The sequence below is a fragment of the Amborella trichopoda genome, chromosome 9 (assembly GCF_054954075.1).
Source record: "Amborella trichopoda isolate Santa Cruz 75 chromosome 9, AtrichopodaSantaCruz75HAP2 v2.0, whole genome shotgun sequence".
In the NCBI taxonomy this organism is placed as follows: Eukaryota; Viridiplantae; Streptophyta; class Magnoliopsida; order Amborellales; family Amborellaceae; genus Amborella; species Amborella trichopoda.
Window position 1 is genome coordinate 16,273,777 of NC_142344.1, and position 24,719 is coordinate 16,298,495.

The 24,719-nt window shown below is 37.7% G+C and overlaps 1 protein-coding gene and 1 long non-coding RNA gene across 4 annotated transcripts; one reads left to right on the forward strand and one right to left on the reverse strand.

Annotated features, from left to right (window-relative positions):
* Positions 1-1,929: 1,929 nt before the first annotated feature.
* LOC110006390 (uncharacterized) lies at positions 1,930-15,797 on the forward strand. 2 transcript variants are annotated; one of them, XR_016041740.1, is made up of 4 exons: positions 1,930-3,939; positions 4,259-4,476; positions 14,915-15,040; positions 15,190-15,797. It is a non-coding gene; the product is annotated as an uncharacterized LOC110006390 (long non-coding RNA). The 2 variants fall into 2 exon arrangements; XR_016041741.1 differs by lacking the exon at positions 4,259-4,476 and having other exon boundaries at positions 2,616-3,939.
* A 5,218-nt stretch (positions 15,798-21,015) lies between these two features.
* Positions 21,016-22,938, reverse strand: LOC18424501 (putative glutathione S-transferase). 2 transcript variants are annotated; one of them, XM_006829087.4, is made up of 2 exons: positions 22,537-22,938; positions 21,016-21,573 (listed from the first exon to the last, which is right to left on the reverse strand). In XM_006829087.4, exons 1-2 carry the CDS (start codon positions 22,849-22,851, stop codon positions 21,241-21,243), a joined length of 648 nt encoding a protein of 215 aa, XP_006829150.1. In that variant the 5' UTR covers positions 22,852-22,938; the 3' UTR covers positions 21,016-21,240. The 2 variants fall into 2 exon arrangements, with proteins under 2 accessions (XP_006829150.1, XP_088704613.1); XM_088848487.1 differs by having other exon boundaries at positions 21,016-21,537; positions 22,537-22,925.
* Between the last annotated feature and the right edge of the window lie 1,781 nt (positions 22,939-24,719).

Here is a 24,719-nt window from a genome sequence, read left to right on the forward strand (position 1 = left end):
TTAAAAACTAAAAAGTGTAAGTTATTTGTTCCATGTATCATGTGACGACATGTTTTTCTAGTTTTTTGATACTTATAAGTAAATAGCACAGTTACTAATATAATTGAAGATAATTTTAATTATTTTTAAAAATAATATAATTAAAATACAAAAAATAAAATAGGAAATAATTAATTAAATATACGAATTATATAAGTTAATAATATATTAATATATAAAACAAAAAAAGGGTAATACTTGTATTGATCGATACAAAAAAAAAAGATAAATCATTTTGTATTTTTCTCTTTGGTATACGCATAGATATCTATATCTATCTCTCACTTCAATCCAAATAATATAATTGAAATTGATTTTAAAAACAATTACTTCAAAATGTAATTATAAATAGAACTATAATTATATTTTAAAATTTATTGATATGTTTTTATATTTTTATTTTTTAATATTCTAGAATAATATATAAATAATATATTTACTAATATAATTAATATTAATTTTAGAGTAGGTTAAAAGATAATATAATTAAAATATAAAAATTAATTATTATCTAATAGTGAAGATGGATTCATAAAATATTACATTGAACGAAATATATATATATATATATATATATATATGAGAAAAGATGTGATTAGCTCACTAGCTCTTATGAACATATGAGCTCAATAGCTCAGATTGAATCTGGGCCGATCTGATGATCACGGATGTGCGGTAGTATTTTAATTTTAGATTTTTTTTCTACAAATTCAAATCATTTGAAATTTTAGACGTGTGTTCATCAAAAATAGATGAATCTTCAAAAAATATCAAAAAAATATTTTGCATAAAAAAAATTGACCAAAATACCCTCAAAAAGTTTTAAAGGCATTTTGGTTATTTTATTTTTCACGAATTATTTGTTTTTATATTTTTATTAGGTTCGCCTTGATGAGAATAACACACACCTCAAATTACAAGTGATTTGCATTTGTAGAAAATAAAATAAAATTCAAGTATTATTGAATATTCGTGATCGTCAGATTGACCCAGATTCAATCTGGACCATTGAACTCGTATGTGTGAGCTAATCCCTATCTTTTCCTTTTATATTATATATATATATTGTTTTTCATTTTTTATAATTTTATTCAGTTTAAAATTTTATATAATCATTAATATTTAACTTACATGCTATCATATCACCAATTTATTTTATATACAGAGCTGCTACGATGCGCAGCAGGCCCGCAAGAGAAATCGGTGAATGGCAGGTTGTCTCTCTCCACAATCAACTCATTACTCACGACCAACTCATTCCTCACTGTGCACAATCTTCACTCCGAAAACGTTTATACCCACCAATTTGCATCCTTCCAAATCACAGAAGTGAGAGAAAACAATGAGAAAACTCCTCAAATCCCTCCTCAACGGCCAAGGCCACCACCTTTTCAGACCTCCATCTATCCCACCTCATTTGGGTTTCCCCCGTATGCCATATACTTCCTCTTTCTCACTTCCTTCTGTCTCTTCTATGGAATTTGAAATCTCTATTATCGACCGGGCCTGCAACTTGGTCCAAAACTATCAGTGGATCTCTCTCAAAACTGAGTTTCCTTCGATGAATCCATCAATGGCTGCTTTTATTCTATCTAAACTCTCTAGCAATCACTACTTGGTTCTTCAATTCTTTTTATGGGTCTCTGACCAACCAGGATTCAAGCACTCAGTTGAGACTTATTGCACAACGTTACTGGTCTTGAGCAATGGTGGTTTGAGAAGTGGCATATTCGTTCTTATCCAAAGGCTCATATTCAATCACAGTAAGTCTTTTCTAATTGAAGCTGTTGATTTCCTTGTCAATCACTCTGTAAAACCGATGGTTTTGGATACGATTATTGTTTCTCTGGTAAGGGTTCAGATGTTTGAGGAAGTTGTTTTAGTGGTCGGTGTGATCAATAGACATGGTTATATTCTTCCTTTCCAATATTGCAATAGATTGGTGAGATTTTTGAAGATGAACAAGGGGATTCTCGATTTGAACCATGTGATTTTCTCCTCATTTACTAGGTGCACAAAGAATTTGGGGAGTATCAATGGAATAAACAATTGGGTGGTGATTCTTTGATCATAGGAAAAAGTATGGGTAAAAATTCATCAAGAAATTTGGGCTCTAGAAAGTTTATTCTGAAGAATAAACGTCCGAAAAACAATGCCTTAAATAGGTTGAAGAAAATTGGTGCAGGGGATGGGTACACTGAGTATTCAGGGAATAAATTGGACCCCAATATTTGCAAGCACATTGGCTTGATCAGGGCGTTGTGTCACAAAGGCAAGGTAGAAGTTGCTCTTAGGTTGAGAGAAAAATTGCTTGTTGTTCCTGATATTGGTACTTATAACCACATGATGAATTGTCTCTGCAAACTGGGATATCTCGCAAAGGCAAATAGGCTTTTGAAAGAGATAATGGAATTGGGGTTGATCCCCGATTGTGTCACGTATACTACATTAGTTGATGGGTTCTGTAGATTTAATTATATAGATGGTGCTTTTGTTCTTCTAAATTTTATGGTGATGAATGGCATCAAACCCAACAGAATCCCTTGTAATATACTTGTTAATGCCCTTTGCAACAGGGGTCAATTGGAAGATGCTAATAAGCTTTTAGCAAAGTTACTAACTGAGCACAAGGCCTCTAATCTGATCACTATGACCATTCTTATGAATGGACATTGCAGGGAAGGGAATATGCTTAAGGCTCTTGAATTATGGGATGAAATGTTGAGAAAAGGTATCTTGGTAAAGGTTGTTTCATATAATGTTATTATTAATGGATTTTGCATGGGAGGCGATATGAGCTTTGCTTATAAGTTCTTCTCTGAAATTTAAGAAGGGAATTTCTCCTAACATTGTGACATATAGTACTCTCATAAATGGACATTGTAGAGAAGGGAAATTGGTAGAAGCATGGATCATGCTCTCTAAAATGTCTTCTAATGGTGTTTTACCTGATCACATCTCTTATGCACTGGTTATTCGAGGCCTTTGCTTGCACGGAAATGTATGCAGAGCACATCAGCTTCTCCACAAGATGTTAGATGATTCTATCCTTCCTGACCCTTTTGTGTGGAATTTAGTTATTGATGGGTATGGAAGATGTGGAGAAATAGAGCTTGTATATGAGGTGACATATCATATGTTAGCATTAAGTGTGGCGCCCAACATTTTCACCTACAAGGCCCTTATTCATGCTCATGTGAAGGCAGGAAATCTTCAAGGAGCATTCATGTTGAAGGAAGAGATGTTTGAAAATGGGATTCTTCTTGATGTGGTTACGTACAACCTGCTTATAGGTGGGTTGTGTAGTTTTGGTCATGTATATTTTGCATTTCAATTGCACGATGAAATGTTAAGAAGAGGGTACCACCCTGACACAGTCACTTATACAGAGTTGATTCGTGGGCTTTGCATAAGTGGCAAAACACATGAAGCCCATGAGCTTTTGGTTAAGATGAAGAAAATGGATGTGCTCTTGACCATGTACCATAGCACATACTTATAACGAAATATTGCAAAGAGAAGCAGTTGGATATTGCATTTGATCTCTATGAGGAAATGTCAGAAAAGGGTCTCCGTAGTAAGGCTTGTACCTATCGTACCCTTATTACTGAATTGATGAAGAAGGGCCTTTTTAAAGAAGCATAGCATGGGTATAGAATCTGCAATATAGGGTAGAGATTTCATTGCTATTTCATACATGGAAGTCTCATTGGGCACCTCTTAGAGTCCATTTGGTTCCCAAAGTTGCTTCATAGACATGGGTTTTCCATGTCAGGGGTGATATAGCATGGCACGGGCAGTCCAAAAGATTCTCAGATATTTGAGCTCCTCCGGTGTACCAGGAGATGAGCACAACACATTTAAATGTGTGCATCAAGATCGTGCTTTGGGGCTCGTGAGGTATGTGTTGTACTTGGTCATGTGATCTACTGGTAAATTTCCTTTCCTAGTGGTTTCTCTTTAAAAGATCAAGGGATAGTTATTAGCTTGTTTAGTTGATATTCAATAAGTATTTATAGTTTATTAAAAATCATGTCTCTTTTTCTTCCGGACACCTGCAAATAGTTAAACTATGCAACTAATTCGTGTGTTGCTTGTCCATTGACGATTTTTGTCTGAAATAAGGATAATATAAGTTCTGGTGGAAAACTGAAAACATTTATTTCTGATGGTCTTCTGATTGAAACATTTGCATTGATAAATATCGCTGTGCCTGCAGGTATTATTCTTGTATGGGGTACGGCCTTTCTCGTTTTGACAGAACCTCATTAAAGAAATGCACAATTGCACCCAAGTGATCTCACTTCTTGTTGCACTTCCTTTCTGTTCGTTACTTTAAATGAAATCTGGTGCGAGGCTGGAATATTTAAATGTCAAGAAATGGCGTAATATGTCTCAAGTATTCAAAAAGTGATTCCCAATTTGCGGTTCCTATTGGTAGAGCTACAAGCTGAGAGTCTTCTTACAATAATCCATTTCATAGGTTTTATTTATTTATTTATTTTTGTTTGGTAACATGAAACAGCTCATACGGGCATTATTACATTTTGCACCATTATAACATCACTGAATGGGACTACGATTTCCCCCTTGTCTGCATGACTAGATGTTGGGCACTTTAGTGACAGTGCAGAAATGCGTTTATATTTAATATTTTTGATGAAAAGTCAAATTATGGTGGCTGTCAATCAAAAGAGAGCCCATTGATCAGAGCTAAGTCTTGAACTTTTGATTGGCTTGCGAGAAGTCTAAGCAATGAAGTATTCAAATTCGTAGGATTTTCTTACTTGATATGGTTGATAACCAAATTCTTGTTTTTGTGAATTTCTCACACATTGTCATTCCGCTAGCAATTTTTTTTCTAAATCCTCTTTAATTCAGTGTCAAAAAATCCGTTGTTTCTCCATGCCACTGTGAAATTATGTTGTTTTGCAGTACTCTATTTCACTTGCTTTTATTTGTAATTAAAGCAGGTCTCCTTCATAAATTTAAATAGAAGTAGAATGACAAGAATCTTAAGATTCTTAACCATTCCACATGACTGTTGAAAGTTTTCTCTAGGATTTTATCAAGTCTGTTAAGTTCCCCAGATTTATGCTTGGTAGTTCTAATGTCTTTACCATTTAGTTAGTAACAAGACATCTTAAAATTGGAGTTATCTTTTTTTAGAATTGATTAAGTTGGGGGAATTCACCATTTTATGGGGAAATGATGCCTTTCTCAGTGAATTACCTCTTGTGCTGCTGCTGGATTCTTACTTCCCAGCTGGAGATAGTGTCTATTTCTGAAGCTTTGATTTACTGCTATATTGTGGAGCCCATGAAAAGTGAGGAACAAGCACTGTTTGGCACTATTAGAGAGTGGATTCATGATCTAGCCATTGCCTGGGATTTAGAGAGGATTTCCGAGTTTTCAGGCCCCCAAATTTTGTTAGTGACTGGTACTTGGTGGTTGACATTGAATCTCAAGACAATTTTTGGGGGTCTGTCCAATATGGCACCTCAAAGCTTTAATGTTATTGACAAGTTGTATGAACCAGTGTTTGCAAATCCGAACCGGAACGGTTAATCGGACATGAGCCTAGAAGCGGTTTAACCGGCCTAACCGGTAAACTGGCCGATTTAACCATTCTAACCGGCAAATCCCGGGCGGTCAAAAACTTGTTAAAAAATAAAAAAGATAAAAAAAAATCTGCTAAAATATGAAAAGCATATAAAGAATGATTAAAATAAAATACATTCAAATGAAGTTGAAAATTAATGAACAAAAATAGAGTTTAACGAATCGATTTTTGAATTAAAGTGAGTATTAATGACAAAAACAATTTTTAATCTTTACCATAATGTGAAGAATATTAAAAAATGCATTACAAACCAAATTCCTTATTTTTGGGAATTTATGTACATTTTTTTGATTTTGTTCTTAAAAAATACCGATTGATCACCAAAATCGCCCAAAAACGGAACTGGCCACTGGCCGATTCCGATCTAACTGGGCGGTTAGCGGTTAGATTGCTCGGTTTTTCTAACAATGGTATGGAAACTCGGGGCCCAACTAGCACTGAAGGACTTTCTAAAGACTGCTCTGAGGCTATTTGTTTGACCTTATCAGAACCCATGGCTTGTGGAGCTTTACAATGCCACTATTGTTGAAGCCACCACCATCTTGACCAATTAAGCTTTTTTACATAATCTATCTCTAGACCTGCCTTTTTGGAGGAGGATTCATCTAACATCCATTGGGTGTGCTGAGGTCAGGCACATGCTTGAAGACTAGTGAACCTCATTGAAGATATTCTCCATCTTAGCCACTCTGCAATGGTTAGCACTTGCTGTGTTATTAGAGAGACTAATGATGTAGCAAATAGATTAGGGGAATGTGTAGTATCCTCAATGCCTTGGAGGTATTTAGCACCTCGGATGCCTATGGCATGAATCAGTTTTATGTGGTTCTATCAATTTACAGCACCACTTTTCTTCTGTTTTTGCATCATACTACGCAAACCATTTCCCTAGCCAAATTAGAGAGGGATTTCCAAGTCCGATTGGTTTCTTCCAGATCATGGAAATATGTTAGGCATCCTCTCCCCTCACCTGCCACCTCTCTATCTCTCTCAATACACGTGGCTATTTTTGAAAATGAAAGCTCATTCCAGTATTCTGATTCATTTGTAAGTTTCTCCACTGTAAGTTAAAACTTGGACTTGGGTCTCCTTCACAATCGAAGTATTCATTTGTAAGTTTACTATATTGCAAATCAATTTCCCTTTGTATAATGGCATTACCTATATAAGAGGTAGGTGGGAAGGTGCATGACTGTATTGGCCTTTTGGAATATGCAACACAAGAACTTCCTGCCTCCATTCGCTCAAACGTGATTTAACCTCTAATGCCACTAAAACCACGTGCCTCTTCTCTAATGCCATTGGACTAGCATGCCTTTAGTGGCAACCCCTAATGGTTTTACACTAGGTTGTTCTCTGAAGTCCCACCAGACCTTTAAAAATTTATTCAGAATCGTTACCCCACTGCTTATTGTGGACAAGAAGCTTGTAGTTGCACACGATACAGATGAGGTGCTATGTATTAAGGAGGAGATTCGGAATTGCCTGATATACTATTTTCAGGCCTATGCCTTGTTGGGCCTTGTGGCCTTTGAAGGCCATGAGAGCATGTAATTATAATACATTATAGTGATTTGTGTACTTCAGTGGAATTGTGCTATAGTTGATTTACCTAGGGTTAGGCGGTCTATGAGCCAGGCCATGTCCGAAACCCTTTTTTCTTAGGCATAAGCACTACCGTTGAGGGTTTATAGAGGGTCATCTCTTGCTAAGGTCGGAGAGATGCCTAAGGATATTGTTTGTAGGTCTAGAGAGCTTCGTAGGCTCCTATAGAGGAATACGTTTACATGTGCATAGAGAGATCCTCTTGCATTATAGTGATATGTGCATCTGACTTGCTCTTAATGGGGAAACCTGTAATCCACATACACGAGACTATGTTTCCATTATTTATTGGCTAAATTTGACGGGCGAATCATGAGCCTCAGCATAGGTCATGAGTTTTGCTTGGTTGGTTTGAGAAGGTCGTTGTGGATCATGGATTTTTGCATTGGTGGAGTGCTTTGATGGTCACTTTTGACCTATTGATATCAATCCACTTCTAGAGGTATTTTTATGTATTTTTAATTTTTATTTAGCCCTAAAAATATTGTTTTCAACCGTATTTATGCTTATGTGATTTTTTGATTTTTTAGAACTTTAAAATTGATTTTCAATGAATAAATGCTCCCTAAAGGTTCTTTCTGAATTTTTTTTTTCTAAAAAGGGTTGGTTTTCAAAATAATGGTCTTATGTGGTCGGACCCACGTGGGGGGGCTAAGGTCCCAGCCCCTACACATGTGGGGTCCACATGGTGTGGAACGTGGAGCCCCCATGGGCCATGCACCTCACATAGAGTGATGCCCCATTTTTCTCACTAATTTGGGGTATCTTGAGGGTGTCATTTTATTACAGAAAATATCTTTTTTGGTTAGGTAAAAAATATTTTTTAAGTAAATCTTTTGTGATATTTTTATAGGATCTAGATTATTTGGACCATATTTGTTTTATTTTGAAATTCTTAAATATCCTTTGATGAGATTAAAAAGGAATTTTTTAAATAAATCAAGAGATATATTTTGATTATTTATAATCTACATGGATTAGAAGTGGATATGGGTCAAATCTTAAGGCATAAGGTTCCTAAATATCTTCTCTAAATCATGATGGCTGGTCTTAGAGATCAATGATTCAGATAATTTATCTCTCACCACACATGGCATCCTGTTCTTTATATCTGTTGTTGCATTTCTGCTTTATATTTAACAAACACTTCATAGATGTAGCATTAATTATTGGCAATGGCATGATTAGTTTTTTCCTTTATAACACTTAGGCAAAGAAAAAAGAACTTCCTTGACATAAAGACTAGACCACAGGTCATGGTTATGAAGGGAAGATATTCCATCTCCCTCAAGCACAAGGATGAGTCCTACTGGTTGTGGGTCGTGTTATGTCAAGATATATTTATTTTCAGCAGATGCCTGAGGCTTATAAATGAATGAAGAAAGCAGAACCAAATTACGCTTTTCTACCCTGTTAGACTGTGATTTGATCTGTGAATAAGATGCACTTTTTCTTTTTCAGTTTTGAACTTGTAAGTTCTTCGCATTCTATATCTGAGCATATCAAAATGAAAAGATGAGATCTTACAGGGCTTCGAATTTTCCTTTGATGTCCCAATGGCGTGCCCTTTGGTGCATCCATGCTTCATATAGCAGAGAGATCTATAAATGCTTGTAACAGTGCAGTTCTAATTTCAAGTTGCAGTGACAAGCCAATTCAATGACTCTCTCGCTCTGTTTTTTGTGTTGTAATATACATCGTTTATCTGGTTTAAGGTGTGTGAATTGATGCATTATTTGGGTGTGGTCAATCAAGCTCTTGTTGCACTGGATTTCATCAAAACTCTGAATTCTATGTGTGTACATGTAAGAGATCTTCAATGATGGGTGAAAACGCCATGATAAGCTTGGACTGCCTTCTTGATCTGTTAGGCATGTCCTGGAGTAGACATAAGCATCATCTTCATCATCAGATAATGTCAATTCAAGATTTATAGAAAGTTTTGGCAAAGTTTTATGTTGGTTGTCCTGGAGTAGACATATCCCATGGAATTTTCAGAGTCCCAAAGAAGCGCAACTCCAAGCTCTCCACAGTTGGGACTTGGTCGAAGAATACCAGCCTCTATCCCGTGAGAAGAGGAACCTTAGAACCCAACCCCAAATTGGATACCAGCTGCTCCTCTGTGAGGAGGAAATCTTCTGGTATCAATGTTTGAGAATTAAAAGGTTGAAGCATGATGATCTTAACATTGCCTTCTTCTACAAAACCACCAATTGCCATAGGCGGGACAACACGATCACCCAGATTAAAGTGGGAGACTCCATTTACGACAACCTTCTCAAGTGGAAGGGGCGATCATTGAGTTTTTTGGCAACCTCTTCTCTATTCCCTCGGTCCCTAAACCAAGGATGGCAGATCTCTCCTTCAGGTCCATTCAACCTGACAAAGTGGCATGGCTTCAACAGTCTTTCACCGAAGACAAGATCTTCAAAGTCATCAACGACCTAGGCCTGGACCAAGCCCCTGGGCCATAAGGCTTCCCGATAGCACTCTTCAAAACCTTCTGGACATCCATCCTGATATCCTATCCTTCTTCAAGGAATGCCATTCTAGAGGCATTATCCATAAGGCCTTGAATGCCATTTTCGTTGCATTGGTACCTAAGGTAGAGGGCATGGAGGCACTTAAGGACTTCATACCCATTAGCCTCATTTATAGCTCTTATAAAATTCTATCCAAGGTTCTTGCCTCTCGCTTAAGAGAGGTCCTAGACTGGGTCATCTGCCCCCAACAAGGGGCCTTTGTCAAGGATAGGCAGATCCTAGATGGAGCCCTAGCGGTTAATGAATGTATACACTCTAGACACCTTGCAGAATCCTTGGAATTGTTATCAAAATTGATTGGGAGAAGGCTTACGATCATGTGGACTGGAATCTCCTGGATGCTTAGAATGGGTTTCGGTAGACGTTGGAGGACTTGGATTAAAAGGTTGTATCTCCTAAACCCTTTTTCTCTATCCTAATCAACGGCGCCCTGAGAGGTCTTTTGCCTTCTTCTTGAGGTCTTCGACAAGGGGATCCCCTATCCCCTTTCCTCCGTGTTGGCAGAGGTTTTCAGCAGGTCCATTGAAAGGATGCACCAACGTGGACTGCTGGAAAGGTTAAAAATTGGGAGTCAAGGCCAGGTCATCTCCCACTCCAGTATGCTGACGACACCTTTCTCTTCTGCTGGGCCACCACTCAACAAGTGGACTCCCTCTTACTTCTTCTCAAGTGCTTTGAGTTGGCCACTGGTTTAAGGCTCAATATGGCCAAATCCAAGATGATTGGTGTATCCGTTGATGCCCAAGTGAATAGCCTGCCGTCCACCTACCTTCGCGTACCCCTCAGTACTGGACTCCTTAGAAAGCAACAATGGAGTTACATTGTTGGACAAGTTTGAAAGGGAACTGGCTGGTTGGAAAGGCAGATTCCTATCATCGGCAGGTAGAGTCACGCTCATCAAGGCCACCCTCTCTAACATCCCAATTTATCAGATGTCCCTCTTCCATATGCCTGCCTCTGTAGCAAACTGTCTACAGCAGCTCATGAAGAATTTCTTGTGGTCTGGTCTGGATGAGCAACAAAAATTTCACCTCATCTCTTGGGAAATAGTGTGCCAACCAAGGCACCCAGAGGCTTAGGAATTTGCAACCTGAGAAACAATAATTTGGCCCTTTTAGGTAAATGGTGGTGGCGTTTTCTCATCTAGGATAGCCAACTATGGATTGAGGTGCTCCAACACGAGTACCTTTGTCACTAACCTCATACGCTATCTGATCCCACAATCACCTGTAGATCCTCTGGGGTCTGGAAATCTATCCTTCCTCGCCCTTGATCTTTTTAAGGCTCACATTTACTTCCACCCCCAGTTGGCCAACAGGGTCAAGTTTTGGCACGATATTTGGCTGGGCAGTTCTCCCCTAAAGGACCTATTGCCTCTTCTTTTCCTAGTGACTCTCAAAACGGAGTCCATGGTGTCTGACCTCTTTGTACCCCAGGGTTGTTCTCACTTCTGGAATCCAAACTTCCGCAGGCCAGTAAACAACCATGAGGTTGAAGAATTCCTCCATCCATTTCTATTCTTCACTTATTATCTCTCTCTCTGCATTTGGAGGGGTTCAACTAATCTGGTCCCCCTCCACTTCGGGTCACTTCTCAGTTTCCTCTTTCTACAACATACTCCATCCCCTCTCCTCTCCCACATCCTGTTCTCCCCCTATTGTTAGTAAGGCTTGTTTCTTCTTCATTCCCCCCAAAATTGAGGTCTTCTCCCTGATTTCCCTATCTGAAAGACCTATCACTGTCGACCAGATCCAAAGGAGGGGAGTCCCCATCGCCAACAGATGTGTAATGTGTACAGCAGATGCAGAGACCAATGCCCACCACTTCATCCACTGTGAAGTGGCCTTGACCCTCTGGGGAGACAAACTCCAATTATTTAACTGGTCATGGGTCACCCTGCGATCTGTTCCCCACCTTTACCCAATATCTCTACCCTGTCCCATGGTTGAAATCAGGTTCCCTCCTGTGGTGTGCCTCCATTGCAGCCACTCTATGGGTTCTTTGGATGGAGTGCAAAAACAGAACCGTTAAGGGAGAGAGGACCACCATTGAAGCTCTTAAGGCCTAGATAAGATCGTTGATTATCTTTTGGGCCAATAACAACAACCTTTTCCGACATCTTGCCTGTGCTGATTTTTTTCTTATTGGCAAACTTTGCTCATTTTAAGTCCTGCTCGTGTACCCCGAACCTGGTCAAGCTGAATTTTGATGGTTGCTCACTCAGGAACCCAGACCCAGCTGGGATTGGTGGCATCTTTAGAGGCCATCTTGGTGTCATGCTGACATCCTTCTCCAGATCCATCAGCCACACCAACTCCATCATGGCAGATGTCATCGTGCTCCTCGAAGGGCTATGCATTTTCAACCTCAGTCGGGGCCCGACTCTAATCATAGAAGGGGATGCAAAAAATGTCATCTCCTGGTCCTCTCGCTCTTCCCCGTGCCCTTGGAGGTTGTCTCACATCTTCAACAAGATCTTCCATATTTGTAGGCCTATTATTGTTTCATGGTGACATACGTGGTGCGAGGCAAACTCAGCAGCAGATGCCCTGGCTAAAGCAGCAGTATCGCAGCACCAAGATGGGGCCCTTGTAGACCGCATTAAGTTCCTGGATCACAATTTTTTCGTACCTAAAAGAGCTACGGTAAAGCATTTTTGGGACTCTCCTTTGTGGCAAAATTTTATACAGAGCACCCAACTTGTGGGTTTACCCATTGCTTGTACAATGGATACTTCCTCTTCAACACAAGATAAACAGTTTAAAACAAGTACATGCGCATGTGTATAATAATGTTGTACACAGACCGACCATCCACTTTCTGTCATCACTAATGGACTGTAGAGATTAGTGGCTTTTCTGCTCAAGTCCACTTTTGTCTGTCATAGTAACAGCAGTTTGTCTTGGATGCCCATTGACGATGATAGGCAGTGGATGGCTGGTGTCTCCATTGATGATGATAGATGATGAAAGGATACTCGTGCATCTTTTGCATGGCTACACGGTTAGCAATGAGTGCATCCACTTTAGATTCCAAAGTTGGATCATGGGGATGGACTGTGGTTCTGATGATGGGCATCATTTTGATTTGCAATTGTTCATAGTTCACAATGACATAAAAATCTCAAAGTCCATGTGACACTGACTTGCTAGTCCTCTGCAGCTCTTGGGAAGTTTCTGGAATGATCCAAATGGACATATGACGATCGCTCTTTGTGGTGGTTTTTTTTTTGACATGTTAACAGGTAGGAATGGAATCATTGATGTTACATGGTGGCTCTGCCACATTGACCACCCAGGACAAGGGCCAATTCCTGATGGCTGCTCGCTCTTTGTTCCCATGTGCTGCCTTCCAAGCAATTCTGCCTCCATTTTGTGGGCATAAAACACTTCAAAACAAACTCAGTGCAGGGCTTATAAATAACAAGGGTGAAGGATAAAAAGGCAGGCGAATCATCTTGTAATATTGTTATGAACATGAATTGAAACACACAATCACGGGAAGAGGCCAATCCCAAAAAACAGTCCTAAGAGCCATCTTTTGTGCCGCTCCCTCCTTAGCGAGTGTGTCTGCCGCTTGGTTTCCTTCCCTCCAACTATACCTCCATAAGACCTGCGTATCCCTACAAAGGTGGTTAATCTCATAAAAAATATGAGCTAGGACTCAGTGTAGGGGAGAATATTTGGAAGCCCAAGCAATAACGTTCTTGGAGTCTCCTCAATGGTGAGGGACTCGAATGTGAAGGGAGGAAGGAGCTTGACATCCTCATGTCGTGTGGTTTCCTCTGCCTCCATAGAGTCGGAATAACCTATGAATTTAGAAATGGACGCAATAGTGGATCCCGAGTGATCCCTGAGTATAGCGCCAAGTCCTTTTTCCTTTTACCAACTGAGCTAGTAGGCCAGAAGAGTTGATTGGAGTTCTTCTTCCAAGCTTAGCAATGGCCAATATGCTTGGGTTTGTGAGTGTAATTGAGAGCCAAATTTGGACTACTACTTCTGCTTCATTATTTATTTTGTTTCACTTGCGACTTTGTTTTATGTGGTGCTTTGAAAACCTTGGCTCTCTACCTTGGTAACGTTTACAACTTATTGTTGGCAATACTTTAAGAGCACATGTACTATGCTCCTGCGAGAGCATACTCTGCATTTACTCCTCCAGGAAGACTTATGAGGATTTTTTGATCTCAAAATTTGGGAAACACTAAGTATCCTTATTTGATTTATTTCAAAATAAAAACTGTGGATTTTGAGTTCTCTAAACACTTGGACCCCACCCTAAAACAATTGGATGGTCTCTATTCAATCTTGATGCATTTTATTTTCAAGCATATAGTGGAATTTCTTTCTTTTTTTCTCTTGAGGTTAGTCTATAGGTTGAAGACTTTACATCCCCAAAATTTGGGGTCCTAAAAATACTCCTAGATTGGGTTTTACTTGATGAGATAAATGCAGACTATGCTCCCACGGGAGCATGGAACCTTTTGGCTTTCTTTAATATGAACAGAGTGAAAATATATGTCATTGATATCAAACATGGAACATTTATTTTGCGGTTTTTTCCTTTTATGTATGCCATGCAGTTTTTGTTTTTGTTTTTTAATCTTTTGTATAAGACTAATTATGATTTGTCTTGCCTCCAGAAAATTAATCATGTTTGTCAACCATATCCATGTCATCCTTGGTGAATTGTTTCTAGTGCTCAATGATTTACTTTGATTCTTGATTGTATATGCATTTATTCTCGTCATGTTTTCTATTTAAATTTTAATAGATCCTTGTTTCTTCTACATGTTGCGAAAGCTGAAGAACATGCTTCACTTTGAAGAATATGTGCTTTTTGAACATATGCATGTGTGACATGCATTGCATGTAAAATTATGTTGGTTCCATTGTGATTACTTAACATGGAAGTACGTTAGTCGAAGCTTGTATGAGATACTGTTTCATTGCCAGAACTTGTTCCTCTGCTGCATCGTAAAACAATAGTAGCATCCAAAAATTACAAGCTTGTATGAGATACTGTTTCATTGCCAGAACTGGTTCCTCTGCTGCATTGTAAAACAATATTAGCATCCAAAAATTACAATGATTCACTTCTGCAGACCACCACTGTGGGGGAACCCTCAATGGACCTAGTTTTTGATGCACTTCAAAGAAGTTTCCTTGGGTTTTCACCGCAGTCATAAAATGGACAAGGAGAGAAGTCACGTGTTTCAGGCCCTCTTAAGGTGTTGTTTCCAACTAGCCAGACTGTGAAACCTTAAATTCCTTTTCCAAATGCCATCTTTTTTCCTCATACGTATACTAAATAACATGATTGTAAACCTTCTACACAACACTAATTTTGGATTCTCTTTTTCAAAATGAACATCTATAGGTTTGGGTGTTACGACTTCTACAAAAAGAAGAAGTTTGTGCAGAGAAAGGGGGGCATGTGAAGATGCACGAGTTCGTGAGGAACTATGCTTCACTTCTCTGGGGTTCTGCACTTCTCTCCTCTGATGCCCATGGATAAAGAGATAGAGTACATAAAGCCATGTACTACAGAAATAGATGGAAATACAAGTAAAATGACACTATTTCCCTGTGACTACCAACTTGCTTTTCTCACACTGATGTTCTTTATTCATGAACATCAGTTTGTTGACCAAGATTTGAGAGTGGCTTTGTCTGCGGACAGGTATTTATAAGAAAGATGCATATGTTCATGAGCAAATTTCTTTAGTTTAAGTGGCTATTTCCCTAATTGTTTTTGTGCTTCCACGAAAACTGAATTAAAGGAAACTTGGACCGAACTTGGAATATCAAATTGGAGTTGGAGTTGTCATGAGAAATTTGTATCTTTGTAACCCATGTAAACAAATAACCTTACTACAGGTAGAAGGCAACTCAGATACCCTGATTTGAATTGGATTTAAATGGTATGTTTGTATCTTACACTTTTGACAATAGTAAATAAAGTCCAGCACAATTGGCATCTCGAAACTCAATTTGGGATGATGAGGGAGAGAAGCGTGATCTACTAAACATGCCTTAAATGTCCTTGGTGATATACACAGCTATTCAAGTATGACTTGCAAAGATAAAATTGGCAAATCTTTCCAGTGGCATACATCTATTTCACTCACGTGGTAGCTACTAATTGGAAAGGGGATTGTATACTGTGAGACCATTCACCTTTGGTATAAGGACGTCGCAATCATCCTTAACAATCGATTGTAAACTCTAATGCTATGGGGTGCGTCACAAAGTCAATGGCACTCATTCAACCACCTGATTTGATGTCCAATGTCCGACGGTAATTGTGACCTCCTTATATCAAATGTAAATGGTCTTCTTTTATACTTTCCCTAGAAAAAATTGCTTTCTTTTCTTCCCTTGTACTTTATAACATGCACTATTCTATGTGTCTTGCATCAAATTGTTGTTATTGTTGTAAATGCATTTTGGTTTGATAAGTCATGAAAAAGTAAATTTTTGGAGTATATGGAGCGAAGTCTTTGTATTTGAAACATGGCAATGATGAAGGTTGTTGATGCCAGTGGGCCACAAGGACTTCCAAGTTTGTTATAGTAAGGCTGTCACTGGTCGTATTTCAGTGGTATGCTTTTCACTTGATGAGGAGGTATGCCATTTCTTTTGGTAGAACTTAAAATCCTTGATGTCTTTTTTTGTTTGTTTGTTTTGCATGATGTGGATTATGGCCATCCTCCATCAATTCTCTTAAGCAAGTAGATGTATTTCTCAAGTAATATAAAGGCATGCGATGACCTATTAGAAAGAGAGCGCCTACTTGTTAAGGAAAACACGTATAACATGCTATCGTATACCCAATCACCCGATCTTACGGTTCAAATTCGCTTATTTACTGCTCAACAGTCATCCAAAAGAAAAGACTTTCTCTCGAGACTTGTTCTTGGCAGCGAGCCCAGCCTGTCATTGCGAATGAAAGCTAGTGAGCATCGGATCAAAAGGTGGTAGGTTCTCTCCAATTAATGGAACATCCAACAAATCACTGGTACATACTCGAAGCCGACGAAAATCCCCAGGCTCGATGAACTTTTACACTCCCAACCTCCGTGAGAACTTGAGGGCAACATGAAACCCAATGCTGAAGAATATCGGAAAGTACAATCATGTTGCCTTTGAAGAACTTCCCCTCTAGGCCTTCTTCCAAAATTGAAAGGTACTAGAGCAATTCTTGGACCACCTTCTCTTGTTCATCTCCCTCTGAGTATGACATTCTCCATAGAAGAGGAAGCATCTCTACAAGCCAAAAAGAAAAGAGAGGTATGAGATAGAATGTAGTATTTTCACATAGAGGTTCATTGGTCACGCATATTGTTGTCTGGTACAGCCTTAATTTGCATGAAATTTGTGTCGTTTTGGCACTTGATGACAATGGAAAGAGGAAAGTATGAATCATAGAATGTTTATGCATTTGCACTGGCCAGAGAGTGAGAGAGAGGTACTATGGAGAAACATTTCATACAGAATTGTATGGCATAGGGTATGCAGAATGGACATTTTTATTTGTAGATTCTGGCACCGGAATCCAGCAGAAAAACACATATGGTAGCATCCACCAGTCTGTTCCTACTGACAGACTGAAGAGATCACTCTTACTTGGGTTTGTGCATCACTGAGAGCCTGCTGGTAGTGGTGTAATGCATATTTGCCCAGTTACTACTATATGGATCTGTAGAATTATAATGATCTATGTGGTCATCATAACAGCATGACCATGAGGTTTTCTCGTCTCACCAGTGGGTTGGATATTGGTGGAGAGGACTCTGTATGTCCCACTAACCTTTTCATCGATGCAATCCTATATCCCTCCATCATCATCCAACATATAGATCGAATAGTGGCTGACCTTATGGTCATTGCTCTTACTATGACCACATGGAACATTATTTGTTTCTCCTCGTACATTTAGAAGAGTAGCCTTACACCACTAATGGTACACGATATTGTACGGCATCCACCGTTCTTGTACACGACATTGTACGGCATCCACCGTTCTTTCTCCAAGACAGACGGCAGAGAGTAGTCATCCACCTGGTCATTGTTAATCTCTACTGTTCATCCTCTCCAGATGCTTTACCAGAAACTTTCTAAATCCGAACTCTGAAAAACTAGAATATGCTATAGTGATTAGCAAGGGAAGAAGGGTTATCTTATCATCTCAGAATTTGGCCCAAATCTGAGGCACTGCTCTCTCATGAGGATGTTTGGCCAAGGTGGGGTTTTTGTGGCCATGTTTCTTTTGTATATATTCTAAGATCAACAAGGATTCGGCCACTGGATTTGGCCATGTAAGAGGTAGGGGACCTTCTTGTAAACCGGGTTGCAGTGTAAAAGTGAGTGGCTTTTGATAGAAAGATCTATGTACTGGTATTGGATTCCCTGGTGCTTCAACAGCCATTCTGCTCTTGACAGAATGACCACATTCCAAACACTTTCTTTCTCCAGCCATTCGTATGAAGAAACTCTTTCTTTTGTGGGGACTAATATGGGCTTGCCACCTAGTTTCTCAAACCAAATCAATGGGCTTGTTACTTGGGGCTCATTTTGTTCATATGAAAACGTGCATCATGAGACGATTTTCATATGAAACATGCAATTACACATATTTGGTTCAAGCGTAAAGCAGATGAAAACTTTTTCCATAGGAAAAGGTTCTACTACCACAAGGAGCGAATGGTGTGAAAAGACATCTACATCCTAAAAGGTGGGGAGTAAAACCAAAAAAAAAGAAAAAGAAAAAATCTTTTCCATCTGCCATCTCTCGCTCTCTGTTTTGAAGCTAGTTTTTAGAGAGAGTTTTTATAGAGAAAGAAATTAGGTTTCTATAGAGAAAATGGTTTTTAGAGAGAGAAATTGAGTTTAAAGAGAGAGAGATTGAGGTTTTAGAGAATGGGATTTTAGAGAGAGAAAATGGGTTTTAAGAGAGAATGAGAGATTAAGTTTCTAGAGAGAGAAAATGAGTTTTTAGAGAGATTGAATTTTTAGAGAGAAAAAATGGGTTTTTAGAGAGAACGAGAGATTTGGTTTTAGAGAGAAAAAGAGATTGGATTTTTAAAGAGAGAGAGAGAGAGAGAGAGAGATTCGTTTTTATATAGAGAAAATGGGTTAAGATTAGGTTTTTAAAAATAAAGAGATTGAGTTTTTATAGAGAGAATAAGTTTTAAACAGAGAAAGAGGTTGGATTTTTAGAGAGAAATAGATATTGGGTTTTTAGAGAAAGAAAATGAGTTTTTAGAGAGAAAAAGAGAGATTTGGTTTCTAGAGAGAGAAGGTTTTTAGAGAGGGAGAGATTTAGGAATTAGAGAGGGAAAGAGAGATCGGGTTTTTAGAGAAACAAATAAAGATTGGACTTTTAGAAAGAGAAAATGGGTTTGAGAGAGAGAAAGAGAGCGATATCTGGGAACAGTTTACCAATGGATTACCAAACATAAGAAACTGGTGCACATGAATTTTAGATATGTTGACCAAACATGGGAAAAAAATAAAATTGAAAAACTATTACACAGTGAACTGTTTACATATGAAAACTGTTTTATACACGCATGAACCAAACGAACCTTTAGTCTCTCATGCAAGAAAAAACTAAAACCTTTCTTACCGCACCATATTAAATGAGTTATATCGGCTGCCCTGGCTTCATTCAAAAGCCAAAAAGATTATTCCCATTTTATATTTTCATAGTCGTGGAATGGGTTTCCAATGCTGGCAAATGGTACAATTATCTTCTATTGTTGCATGTCGGGATCTCCTAAATTAGGGCCTGTTTGGCAAATTAGAATATTCAAAATTTTAAAATTTTAAATAAAAACATTGCCTGCTTTTCATATATCTGAATTATATATTATCTCGATATTTGTCTTTTTGTGCATGTTTAATTTATCTTCCTGTGTTTTAGAAATTTTTTAGATTTAAGATACTTGATTTTTTGGATGACAAAATCACAATAAATTGAATTTTTTTCATTAAGCACATTTGATTTGTAAAAAGCTTGTATTTTCTCTCGCCATTAAAGATAGGCACTCCTCATAAAAAGTATGTATAAAAATCAATAATTTATAGAAGCACAACGCAATAAAGACAAAAAGAGGGAGTTCATGAGTAACATCAAACCTTCATTTTTAGTAAGATATTAAGATTGCACGAGAGGAATAGAGGGAGACCATTTGTTTTGAATTGAAATTTTATTGGCGTTCCGTATAAGAAACTTGCTCCATTAGAAAATCAATATAGAGACATGATCCCAAATTAAGCTAATTGTGAAGAAGTTATTCTAAAAAAAAAAATGGGCAGATTTATAAAAACTTTAAAATATTGAAAATTAACGATCCAAAATGCATTGCAAGATGCACTATTTTCAAAACTTGAAATCTAATTTTTTCTCACGTTCATGCATCTTGAGGTCGAGATGATCAATTTAAAAATATTTGAGCTTCAAAACACCCTCTTGTAGTGAAATGTTTTAAGGCATGCTCTAATTTGATTGTTACGAGCATCGCACTTGTATTTTCCTTAACAATATTGAAGGGGAGGCAAATATCATCTCGCATGCATGCCTGAAAACAGTAAGGGAGTTTGACTAATTTGTTCCTAATTGTGAATTCATTTCCAAGCGCCAATGCTATCCCGGAAATCCAGGGAAAATTTGCCACGATTGATTAATAAATAGTTATACTCTATAACAATTAGTCATGAAAAGATACTTGCAACTCCTTTACCAGAAAAAGACACTTACAAACCTATAAATAGAGTTTTGTTTTCCTCATTTTATTTTAGTATTCATTTCTCTCTCTCTCTCTCCAACGTTTCTACCGGTTCTCTAAATCATGCTCCTTCTACATTGATTTCTCTCTACATTGAGGCAACTCTAACGCTGTGTAAGCTCACTTTTTTTAATGCAATTATTGGTGCGATTTTTTTGTGTCATTTTGTTTCAAGATATTCCGAGGAATAGTTTGCCCAATCCGCCTTTTTGTTAAGTGATTCTTACAGTAAGGGGGCAAAATATAGGCTAATTGTAGGAGAAAAAAAGATCCATCGTTCTTTGTATTTTCTTAAATCTTCCTCAACCAAATACTACGGCCTTGTTTCACCTGTCCAATATTTCAAGACAAATGACCTATCTAGGAACCTCTCTGTTATTTGAGGATTTTAGATGATTCATTTTAGATAAATGGAGGGTCAAAGCATCTTAGCATAAATTCTTTAAGTAACAATCACTGTGGCCTAAGATGCGATCTCCTTAGGTACTCAACTCTACATGCAAATTGTGAGCAAAGAAATCTTCCACAATCCAACTCTTTTCACTTTTGCTTGTTATTATTTTTTGACTCCACGTGAAAACCTTAAACTCACAGACTGATATCATTAATTCGGAGAAAATTTCGCTGCGGGCATGTCTTCATAGCAAGCTTTTATGGTAGGCGAGAAGCTTATCACGAGGAGGAAAGCTCTCCTTGACTAGATCAATGCTTGTGAACTCTTCAATCCAAGAACTAATGAGTGGAAATTTCTCAGAATCCATAAATTTTGTGCCAATTGCTTCCCCAAACACTTCCAACCAGATGCTTAAACAACTAGCAGAAATATCGACAATGCTGATTGCTTCTCCACCAAAGAACTTCCCTTTGATGCCGCCCCTTTCTAGGGTTTTAAGAGCCTCTTCTGCCTCCTTCATTGCCTTTTCTTGTTCCTCCCCCTGTGTTTTGAGAACCATCCCAAGTGTTGGTATGAACTGAGGTAAAAGGGAAAAAGTGTGAGCCACCCTTTAAGTTATCATCGGCACCTATGGTTCTTTTTGGAGAGAAACAAATTGGAAATCATGCTACACGCCAAGTTTCAAAATGGAAAATATTAACACGCCAACACCAATTATTTTACAAACAAACTTGTTCTTCTCATTGATGCTTATTATGAGAAAAAAAAAAAAAAAAAAAAAAACGACAGAGTGAGAAGATTGAAACTGTAAAATGCCGCCATGGGTACATGAATAGTCTCATGTAAAATTGGATTGCTTGGAGAAGTGTTAAGAGACTCGGTCGATGCCACTTGGACTTGGCCGAGTTACTTGTCCTCACCCTAAAGGCAAGGTGAGTTTTGGGTAAGTGGGTTGTGCACCATGTTTGAAAAATTTATTTATATTAATATGTAAATTTTATCACACATGTGCTTGAATGACTCTTTGGGCAGTGCCATGCACATGCCCCAACATGATGTGGAGGTTCGAGCTCGCAACATTGGAGCTCCTCAAAGACAAAAAGAAAAAAAAACAATGATTAAACTCAGGACCTCTAATAATTAAAAAAAAAAAAAAAGAAAAAGAAAAAAAGATAGAAAATGAGTGTGGATACATAATAATTAGCATGCTTTTCAACATATGATGTCAAAATGTGAAGGCTATATTTTATATAGTATATTTTAATCAAATTATATTTATAAACTCGGGATAGACTCGGGCGAGTTTCACGTATTTGCCCGAGCAATTTGCATATGTTTTAGAACACTAGCTTGGAATATGTCAAAGAGTTCAAAAAATCCTCGAGGCAGGATAGTGACATATACACTCCGCCATCCGATTTCATAGTAATGGTCAAGGGTATTTTTGATCTCCTTGTATCAAAAAAAAAAAATGAATGATTGTTATTAGATAACCTCTAAAATAAATAGTAGGGCAAATTACCCAAGTGTCGACTTTTACCTTGTCATCAATGAATTTCGACAAGAAACGAGTTGTGGCTCTGTCGTAGGGGTCTTGTGGCATGAGGGGGTTTTCGGGCCATGTTTCCTCTATATGTTCTAATATTACCACCGATTCGGACACTGGATTGTTGCCGTGAATGAGCACAGGGACCTTCTTGTGAGTAGGGTTGGATTCTAAGAGAAGGGGGCTCTTATTTTTGAGATCTTCTTCCATGTACTCAATACCCTTAAGTTTGAGGGCCAATCCAACCCTGTAAACAAAGGGGCTTGCCCATGCTCCCAACAATCTCAGTTTGTGCTCGTTCTTTGCCATTGTTGAGTATTAGTGCTGATATTCTCCATTATTTGCCCCCATTTATACATGGAAGCCCTAAATATGGTCTTTAAAGGCTGTGTTATTGGAAAGTTTGAGCCTGACAGCATTGGGGTCCTTTGAGGTCAAAAAAAATTTACACCTACTCTCTCTCTCTCCTGACAATTGATTAGTACATTTACGTCATGGATTATGTCATGCATGATCTTCTCGTAAAGGGCACGCATTTACGTCATGAATTATGCCATGCATGATCTTTTGGTAAGGGGTTTGTTCAGGACGGTAGCACTTCCCAACCTAATCATTATCATGTGGTTCCATGAATATCATCTTATTAATAATTTTTAAAAAATTACTTTTACTTTACTTAAAAAATAGTTAGGGGTATGTTTTCTTCTATGGATATTACTCAAAAAACTAAAAAAAGACTCACTCTCTCCTCTCTCTTCTTCTTTGCTGATTGATTGTATTAGACATAGTGGCACATACTACGTCATTGGTGATTTACTTCTCTTTTTATTTTTTTGGAAAATATTATTAGAAGGATTAAACTAAGAAAGAGTTCATATATAGTTTTTAAATTTCGTATAATATAAAAGTAAAATACAATTTCAAATATCCAATAAAAAAAAAGTAATTTTGACACTAGAGATCTCTCTAATTGACCATTTAAACTGTCGTATATATTTGATATTAAAAAAATAAATTTCAAGATTTAAAATAAGTGCATCTTGTAACACATTCACTGAATCATTTATTTTTAATATTTCTAAGTTTTCAGTTATGTACGCTAACTGCATAATTTTGGAGCTTTAAATTTCGCAATTAAAGATGAATTGTATTTCCATGCCATTGTTATGATGTCAATGAAAGGTTCAAGATATTTGAGATAATTTGAAAATATTTGAGCTTCAAAACAACCATTTGTAATGGAATTTTTGAGGCGCATTCTAATTTGAATGTTTAGAGCATCACACTCGGTATAAACTTTTTCCTTTCATGCCCGGGAGTTTGACTAATTTGTTCATATATATATATATATATATATATATATATATATGTTTATTTGCCCATTTTTCACTCAACGGATTTGGAACACAATGTTATAGGAAAAGTATTTAGTGGCCCCACATTACCACAATGTAGACTTGTTCGCCGAACGACCACTTTAGGTAATTTGAATGACCGTTTAATTCTCAAAGCCTTTGATTAGTGGAAAAAAGTATATTAAAGGTTGTTATCTTTCTTGTAGAAATAAGTTTGTACATTTTTTATTTTATTTAAATTGGATAGGTGGGTTTGACACTTTCTAGAGGACGATCACTTTTTTATTACCAAATAGACAGTTATTTATCCGAAATTACAAGCATCACCTCCCCAATCTCATAGGGTTTTTCTTCAAAAGTTGTCCTCCTTTATGGCAATACAAGTACCCGATAGGATTAGTAATAATTTTTCAAAAAATTACAAAAAACCCCAAGCTGACACTTTTTATGCAACTTGCTTCCAATCTAATTTTTTCTCTCATTGTTTTCCCCAAAACAAACTTTCTATGCAAATACCTTCATAGAAAATTTTTTTTTTTTTTTTAAACAGAAATACTTTTCTCATATACAAAACTCATTTTGGCCTTGATGTTGACTTTTGGACCCAGTAGCACATTGCCAAAGCGCACAAGTGCCGCACTAGACTGCCATGTACATAGTGCCGAAGCCCTGAAATCCAGTAACATCTAGTACCAGACCGCCCTTTACAATTGTCGGACCACCCCTTGCAACTGCCGGACCACCCTTTGCAACTGCCGGACCTTTACATAGTGCCAGAGCTTGAAATTAAGTAACATCTACTATCAGACCGGCCTTTGCAAC